Genomic DNA, 9,233 nt, shown 5'->3' on the forward strand with positions numbered 1-9,233 from the left:
TAAAGGTTTTGGTCATGTGTTTTCAGAAGGGAGAAGCCGAGATGTTCAAGTTGTGGAAAAGATCATATCATGTGTTTTAAATGTGATGCAAATGTGACATGTTGCAATTGTGGTGGGAACCATGAAGCCACGTCTTTGGAAAGCCCAACAAGGGTGAAAGAGAATGGGATGGCAAATGTCAGGTCTGTCCAGAGAATGTCATATGCAGTGGCTGTTAGAAGAGTTAAGGGTTCGAATGGTGCTCCCGAAGAGTCCATGGTGTTGAATAGGCCTTCACTGAAGGCTGCAGGGTTTGCAGTTCAACAGCAGTACCCAAATATGTTAAAGTTAAGAAGGTGGACTATGTGGTCGTTTTAGCTATGGTGATTAATGGCACTGCTAAGGTGGATATAGGACTGAAAGACTTATTGGCGGAGGAATTGCAAGGAGTATTGTCACAAGCCATACCATCCTCTCAGGTCATAGACCCTGAGAATGGAGATATGGACATTTGAAGGAAGAAGTGGGAGTTTTGGGGTTTTGGTTGTCAATGTGTTTTTTTATTGTTTTATATTGGGTGGATAAAGTTCGTTTTCCCTATCACATGGGTTTTATTTTTACCTTGGTGTTTTCAACCCTGTCCAGTTGGTGGCGGTAACACACCTTTTTGGGCTGTAGTCTGCCATAAAACATACAGAAGAAGAAGACACAGGAGGTTGTTGTATAAAACACCCATCTCAGCATTACGTCTTCAATCTAAGGGCAACCATGGCAGAGGGAGAATCATTCATCCATGTATAAGGGTAAGAGTCTAGCTACATTTTCAGATATTATACATTTCAAATTTTGTCAGAAAGTTGTCTTTATTGCAAGTTAATGTGTACTGTTAGCTAGTTGACGTTAGCTGGCTGGTTCGCTAGCTAACGTTACGTGTATGAAGTGTGTAGCAATATTATTAATATCTCAAATCTCTGCAATGCTAGTTATAGCCTAATGTTAGCTAGCTACATAACATTGAACCTAGTAGGTTATCTTTAGCTACAGATTAATGGTATTATGAGTTGGGATTATGATTAATTGTTGTCTAATGTCTAAACAAAAGACTCCACTCTGCAAGTATCAATTTCACTGAACTGTTTACACCTTCTGTATCCTGTGCATGTGACAAATAAATGTTGATTTTAGTTGATATAGTTTGATATAGTGTGTGTTTACCAGAGATGGTAATGTGAAGAACAACATGACTAAGCCAAGGCCTAGATAACATTTATTTTTACCTGGAGTTTTCCGATGTTGTAGGCTACTACTTTCACCGCTTTCAGTCTTGAAATCTTTGGTTGTTTAATAACTAAACACTCTGTTTAGCAAATGGCCTCACAGGAATCCTTAAAGAGATGGGTAGGTCTAAGGCCTAAGAGGGTGTTAACAATGCTGGCTGGGTGTAGACAAAGAAGAGTTCTCCAGTTGGTGTACCAAAACATTCATGGGCCATTTTCAAAAATGGGGGTAGAAGTTTATCAGCTTTCAAAGCAGAATCATTTTCTTATTGTTTCTCAACTGCAGTGTATGAAATACCATTTTCTAACTCGGAGTCTCTACATTAGAAGTCAATGTAATTGCCACAACCGCCTGCATTTAGAAGATGTATGGCACATGACATGATATAGGCCTAATCTAAAAGGTAATTTCTGAGGACACCCCACATTACAATATCGAACTGGAACAGGCAAGATGAAGAGACACTAAGAAAAAAAAAGTCAGAAAATGTACAGATCTTTATCAATAGCTAGCTAGCTAGATTTATCAATAGCTAGTTAGTTGAATATCTAAGCAAGTTAATCAGTAGAGTAAAGCAATGTTAGATGGTACACCGCTGTTTCACATTTTCATTGTATATTACATTTGCTTCTGATGTAGCTGAGCGACTTATTCAAGACGGGGGCCAACATTCCACTGAAATCCAAATATTTGAAAATTGAAAATTGTTCAGCTTCATCTCTAGCCTCTCTTTCATGTTTTTCTGGCAGCGTCTTTATTTCTTCCCCCACAGCAAACATTCTGGATGATACCACTGTCAGTTCCTCTTCTCGGAGTCTCTGCTCTTCGTACTCTTTCAGGACCCTCTCTTTCTCCTTTTTAATTGCTTCCTCCCGAGCTTCTATTTTCATTTCCCCCAGTTTCTCCTCATATCTGAGTTGTTGCTCTTTGTTCTTTCTCAGGATCCTCTCATTCTCCTCTTTAAGAACTTTCTCCAGAGCTTTTATTTTAATTTTTTCCATCTTCAGTTTCTCCTCCTCTCTGCGTATCTTCTCTTCATTCTCTTTCAGGATCCTGTTCTTCTCCTCTTCAATCGCTCTCTCAGCCTCCTGGAACATCTCAGTGGTGTAGTGGCTTCCTCCATTCATCTTCACCATCTTGTTTATCTTCTCAAGCAGCTCAGTGACCTGGGAGCAATTCTTATCTTTGTTGTTGAAGACCTGATACTCTCCATTACATTTGGCAATCAAACACTGAAGATGTGGATTTTCAAGCAAATAATCTTCAATTGTTACAACGTCGTCATCATCAAGACTCTCTCCATGTGTGAAGAGAACCATGGTGTATCTGGATGCTTCATCCCCAAATAATATCTGAATCATCTCCACAGTTTTCTGTTCCTCTTCAGTGAATCTTCCCAGCTTGATCACAACCAGGAACACATGGGGACCAGGAGCAGAGAAAAGCAGGCACTGTGAGATCTCTTTCAGTGCCTCCTCCTGTGTTAACTTGGTGTCAAACAAGCCTGGTGTGTCGATGACAGCTACATGTTGCCCTCCCACATTTCCTCTTTTCTTTTCACATGTTGATGTCACAGAAATAGAGGACATTTTTTATTTAAAAGCTTTTGTCCCCAGGATGGTGTTTCCTGTTGCGCTCTTCCCAGCTCCAGTCTTTCCAACCAGAACAATACGGACCTCTTTATTTTGTTCTGTTGGATAAGAAGGAGATGTTGTTACTGTAGAAAGAAGTCTGATGTTCTTTCTGTTTGGTCATCATACAGAATAGCTACTGAATATGATCAGTTTCTAGATTCTTAGACATTGGTCTGTAGAATATGGACTGTAAGCAAATTAACAATTACATTATCTATAAATTAAGCTACATGTAATCCTACATATAATTTATGAAAATGTATTAATTACTGAAAATATAATTATTTTGTGCAAACCCATAAAAAAAAAAAAGATAAATCCGTGCCCATCACTGTCTTGTAGCCTACATACAGTGAAATGAAGACGAAGTACTCACCAGTCATGTTAGGGTTTTGGAATGCTGTCAAGGTCTTCCCAGGTCTATTGTTCCCAACCAGAGAAATTTGGGTCTCTGTTGGATAAAAATTACACTGTTGATCTTACAGAACTGCTAAATCTACATTTTCAGTCTCACATTGCTTCTTAGATTAATATTTTTCGTCTATAAAGTATAAACTCTAAGCAAATTAACAATAACTGCCTAAATAAAGGAAACACAATTGACGGAGCTGTCATTGTCCATTCTTTGCCTACCCACAAAGTAGTCTAAAAGACTACAGATGGGGAGACAACCAACGTCCATGTACGTTCTAATACTTCCTCAGAAACCCTAATAACAAACAGGAGCTTTGCAAAATGTTGACACAGAAGGTGTTTGCCAATAAATCTGAAAATGGAAAAGAGATCTATGCTACAATTGAGTTTGTGCTCTCAAAGGGCTCTCTGAAATCAATGCCACAATGTGACCAGGAAGAGGCACACACAAGAGTATGTCTTCATCGTAAAGATGCCCTTCACAAGTGTCATGACACTCTCCTTGGTGAGGATCAAAGGTGCCGGATCAGCTAGGCCAATGTCTGACAGCCAAACTCTCTCTCTCTTACAGGGCCGGTTTTATGACTTAATAACAGCCGGTTGTAAAATTGAGAATGGAATGTCTGGGCGTTGCACAAAAAACTTCAACATCAAGCAATGGACACCGGGACAATATATTTCAATGATCACAGATGGAATATGAGAAATTCATGTCTATTTTGTGACGTTATTAAAATGATCAGAAAGACTTAATAATGGAAGCACTAACTTTAAGAGCGTTCACTAATATCAGATTTACATCTAAATGTTGATAACTGTATTACATATGAAACTATTTTGGAAAAGATAGCAATGTGATTTTAGCCTTCTAAATGAGAATAGTTTTTTTTCAGTCAGCCCAGTCAGTAGCCACGCCCAAGTGATCTCAGAGCTCATGTCAACATGATGGAACCGCCATTCAGGCCAGTGTGCTTAAAAGGACTAGCTGAGAATTTAAATAGAGAATTGAGAAGGTGAGGACGTGGTCCACACATTGAAATGGTTAAAACTACAAGACCAGAAAATTGTAAAACTCTTGACGAGTGAAGAGGTAAAGACCAAACATTTACACTCTGCAGATGGGTATGTAAAGTAGTCTGGGACAATTTGACCAAAGACGAGAGGGAAGAACAGATCCCTCTCACCACCATGGGTGACACCTGTGGTATCCATTCTAAGAACACTCCAAGCAAAGAGGCCTACAACTAAGGTCATTGTGACCTCTGTGGACAACCAGAGACTAACTACTCCCCATAGACGGATCTAGTGGTTTCAACAGAGATGACAGAGAAAGACATCTAAGTGTAAATGAATGTTGTATTTCTAATCCAAATGAGCGGTTGTTAGGGTGCTAAATATTCTAGCTACGGTGAACGTAGTTTCCAAATGTACAGTTGAAGTCGGAAGTTTACATACACCTTAGTTTAAATGTATTTGGCTAAGTTTTTCTCAATTCCTGAAATTTATTCCAAGTAAAAATTCCCTGTCTTAGGTCAGTTAGGATCACCATTTTATTTTAAGAATGTGAAATGTCAGAATAGAATAATAGTAGAGAGAATGATTTATTTCGGTTTTGGAGCAGTGGCTTCTTCCTTGCTGAGCGGCCTTTCAGGTTACGTCAATATAAGACTCGTTTTACTGTGGATATACATATTTTTGTACCGGTTTCCTCCAGCATCTTCACAAGGTCCTTCGCTGTTGTTCTGGGATTGATTTGCACTTTTCGCACCAAAGTACGTTAATCTATAGGAGACAGAATGTGTCTCCTTCCTGAGCGGTATGGCGGCTGCGTGGTCCCATGGTGTTTATACTTGCGTACTATTGTTTGCACAGATGGACGTAGTACCTTCAGGCATTTGGAAATTGCTCCCAAGGATGAACCAGACTTGTGGTCTACAATTTTTTTTTATGAGGTCTTGGGGGATTTCTTTAGATTTTCCCATGATGTCAAGCAAAAGAAGCACTGAGTTTGAAGGTAGGCCTTGAAATACATCCACAGGTACACCTCCAATTGACTCAAATTATGTCAATTAGCCCATCAGAAGCCATGACATAATTTTCTGGAATTGTCCAAGCTGTTTAAAGGCACAGTCAATTTAGTGTATGTAAACTTCTGACCCACTGAAATTGTGATACAGTGAAATAATCGGTCTGTAAACAATTTTGGGGAAAATTACGTGTCATGCACAAAGTAGATGTACTAACCGACTTGCCAAAACTATAGTTTGTTAACAAGAAATTTGTGGAGTGGTTGAAAAACTAGTTTTAATGACTCCAATAGAGGTCGACCGATTATGATTTTTCAACACCAATATCGATTATTGGAAGACCAAAAAAAAGCCGATGACGATTTTTCTTATGTATTTATTTGTAATAATGACAATTACAACAATACTGAATTAACACGTATTTTAACTTAATATAATACATCAATAAAATCTATTTAGCCTCAAATAAATAATGAAAAGTTACATTTGGTTTAAATAATGCAAAAACAAAGTGTTGAAGAAGAAAGTAAAAGTGGAATACGTGCCATGTAAAAAAGCTAACGTTTAAGTTCCTTGCTCAGAACATGAGAACACATGAAAGCTGGTGGTTCCTTTTAACAGGCACCGCATCGATTATTTGCAACGCAGGACACGCTAGATAAACGAGTAATATCATCAACCATGTGTAGTTAACTAGTGATTATGTGAAGATTGATTGTTTTTTTATAAGTTTAATGCTAGCTAGCAACTTATCTTTGCTTCTTGCTGCCCTCGCGTAACAGGTAGTCAGACTGCTACGCAGGCTCCTCGTGGAGTGCAATGTAAGGCAGGTGGTTAGAGCGTTGGACTAGTAACAGGAAGGTTACAAAAACTAATCCCCGAGCGGACAAGGTAAAAATCTGTCATTCTGCCCCTGAACAAGGCAGTTAACCCATCGTTCCTAGGCCGTCATTGAAATTAAGAATGTGTTCTTAACTGACTTGCCTAGTTAAATAAAGGTAGAAAAAAATAATAATAGGTTTCCAAAAATACCGATTTCCGATTGTTATGAAAACTTGAAATCGGCCCTAATTAATCGGCCGACCAACCTAAGTGTATGTAAACTTACGAATTCAACTGTAGCTGATATGTATAAACATTTTATAAAAAGGTACTCTAATAGCTTAACAATGACAAGTTGTCGGCTTGAAGATAAATTCAGCCACTTTAATGTTGAACTCAAATCAGTTTATTTGTCACGGGTGCCGAATACAACAGTGTAGGTAGACCTTACAGTGAAATGCTTATTTACATGCTATAACCAACTGTGCAAAAAAGGTATTAGGTGAACAATGGGTAAGTAAAGAAATAAAAACAACAGTAAAAAGACAGGGAAAAATAACATTAGCGAGGCTATATACAGTAGCGAGGCTATAACAGTAGCAAGATTTTATCTGGCTAACAGATAAACAAACAAATAGGCTGCAAAATTCAAGGTAAATTAAATCAAATTAAATTTGAGACTCCCCTGGTGTCCTGAAGTCTGCCAACCCAGACAGTATTTCCTGAGACATTGTACTTCTTAGGTAGTTCTGAGTTTTGGTGTAGAAAAGGATCTGTCTGCAGAAGCAGCAGTTACAGGGAAGTTAAATACAGCTATATTGCCATAGCAACGTCAGGGAAACTGGGAAGAAGGGAGTTGTGCTTCAAATACAGCAGTTCTGTAACATATTTAATTGAGCCTCTCATTCTTCTTAGTACCGGCATCAACACCTTACTGAAATAGAGTATAGGAAGCTCTGTGGACAAATCGTCTGGATACTACCCATAAATTGACATAAATTGGCAGATGGAAACGGATTATCATCTTTAGCAGACAACAGTTCTTGAGGGCTGGAACAAAAAAAGCTGTTTGCAATTTTCTTCATACTGGTGAACCAGCAGCGCAAGGGACATAATGCATTAGGCTCCCGGTAGGCTCCCGGTCTAATATGAGTTTTTGAAGACCTTAGTAAGCTCCTCTAATTTTTCACAGATGTCCCGTTATACTTTCAATCAGTAACTTTTTTTCTCCACTTTTTCAGTCACATTCCTGAAGCCGAAGAAATAAACTAAGCTTCCTAGTACATATGGAAATGAAAAAGGTTTATTAATTACTTTTTGGAGTGTTACTTCTCCGGACTAAATCCGCTCCTTGGGGACATTGCCATTAGCTGCACGGAGTCCGTTAAATAAATACCTGCAGCCTTTTTTCTCAATTCGATCACTGGAATGTGGTATGTAATCCACACCTCGATTAGGCAGATATACATATTTGTTTCATTGACTGATTTTCAATTTCAACGTCATTATTTATTTATAGCCTACATGTTCTCGTCTGAACAGCGTCTTTCTTTTCCCCAACGCAGTTAAGACAAAACCACACCCCGTTATTCAGAGTAGCGTTCTACCACGCTTTGAGCGATCTCCAAGTCCGGAAGTGAATATCACGTAGCGCAAAAAAACATTTGAGAAATAAAGATTTAAGCATATGCTACTAACGATAATATAACAACTTCAGATACCGAGCCTAGGTTAATTTAGCTGATAGCAGAGTTCTGAAACATTTTTACAATTCATTGAAACTCTGAAAATAAATACATGGGCAAATGTTAACATGATAATGATGATGATAATAATAATAAAATAATAATAGGTCTGCATTACGGTAGGCAGCAAATTGTTAAAGTACACTTTCCGTCCTTACCTTGGAAGGTGCGCTGATCCCGTGAGTGAGACAATGCTAGCTATCCAATGGGAGCGTAATAAAACACCCCTCTGAATAACCGGCCGTGGTTTTGGCTTAACTGCGTTGCTGATCATCTAATCTAATGCAAGTGGGAAGGGTGTGGCTTCATGACAATGATCACAAGAGCAGCTACGGCACCGCCTAAAGATAAGCTATGCGGCTGTCGGCTATCTCCTTGATCTGATTGAATTACGGCCTAAACTTGTTTAATTCTATTTGTAAACATACATGGATAAAACTATACATTTGATATCAGTCTATAGCTCTGTCTATGAATTTGAGTGGTTAAATCTATCCAGCCCCAGTCCTTAGCTTTTTAGCATAACGGGTGGGGAGAACGCATTGTTATGGTTTCAATGAAGGATTCTAGCTTTAAAATGGTAAGAGAGCTTTTATAGTGCAGGCGTCAAAATTATAACATGACATATAACATGACATGTATTCATTACTTACTCTCGTTACGATAAACATATTATAGAATGCTTTGTATAAAATAAATTGCATATGCAGTCTTTGTAAAAGTTTCACAGATCATTTTTGAATGTCAATTTGGAAAGAACACCCATTTGTAATATCAAAACATGCAACAGGAATGTGTTTCAGGCTTGTCTTGTAATAGTAACTTTATGGTCGTCCTTACCTTTGCCTGCCTTTTGAGCTAGATATCTGGAGGCATATGTCTACAATTGGAGATGCAGCCAATGTTTTATAGCAATGTTTGGGTTCGTATGAACGTTTTTGCTTTCTAGTCAGTCACGTGATTTCTTGGAAATGCTGTGTTGAGTTCCTGCGGTGACTATGTTACTGACGCAAGCTGACTAAAGCTATATCTTACAACGCTTGGATAGGTATTTAATGTCAGCTAACCACATCATATGATAGTGCCATCTGGAAGATGTGGCACGCAACCTTTGGTTGATTCAATGCACTGCCTGCATATCTTTTCGGACAGAACCTCGACCATTTTATTCGTCCAAGTAAAGTGACACAGAATGGTCATAAAGCATCATGAAACTTTTATAAAACATGATGAAGAAAATGATTGTAAAGAATTTATTGCAACAACAAAGGATTTAAGAAACTAACGTAAAACAAAAGGAATATTCTTGGCAGGGAGAAAAATAATTTGAATAA

General features: G+C 38.3%; 1 protein-coding gene across 2 annotated transcripts; it reads right to left on the minus strand.

Annotated features, from left to right (window-relative positions):
* Window positions 1-1,233: 1,233 nt before the first annotated feature.
* LOC110515221 (GTPase IMAP family member 9) lies at window positions 1,234-8,905 on the minus strand. Of its 2 annotated transcripts, none has more exons than XM_036953874.2 (3): window positions 8,740-8,905; window positions 3,268-3,342; window positions 1,234-2,947 (listed from the first exon to the last, which is right to left on the minus strand). In XM_036953874.2, the coding sequence occupies exon 3, from the start codon at window positions 2,844-2,846 to the stop codon at window positions 1,866-1,868; it is 981 nt and encodes a 326-aa protein (XP_036809769.1). In that variant the 5' UTR covers window positions 2,847-2,947; window positions 3,268-3,342; window positions 8,740-8,905; the 3' UTR covers window positions 1,234-1,865. The 2 variants fall into 2 exon arrangements, with proteins under 2 accessions (XP_036809769.1, XP_036809768.1); XM_036953873.2 differs by having other exon boundaries at window positions 8,058-8,773.
* Between the last annotated feature and the right edge of the window lie 328 nt (window positions 8,906-9,233).

This window comes from Oncorhynchus mykiss, chromosome 10, assembly GCF_057628025.1.
Source record: "Oncorhynchus mykiss isolate SJ-2025 chromosome 10, ASM5762802v1, whole genome shotgun sequence".
Classification (NCBI taxonomy): Eukaryota; Metazoa; Chordata; class Actinopteri; order Salmoniformes; family Salmonidae; genus Oncorhynchus; species Oncorhynchus mykiss.

Excerpts from the sequence above, each read along its gene's own strand:
- LOC110515221 (XM_036953874.2), bottom strand. The coding sequence starts at position 2,846 with ATGTCCTCTATTTCTGTGACATCAACATGTGAAAAGAAAAGAGGAAAT.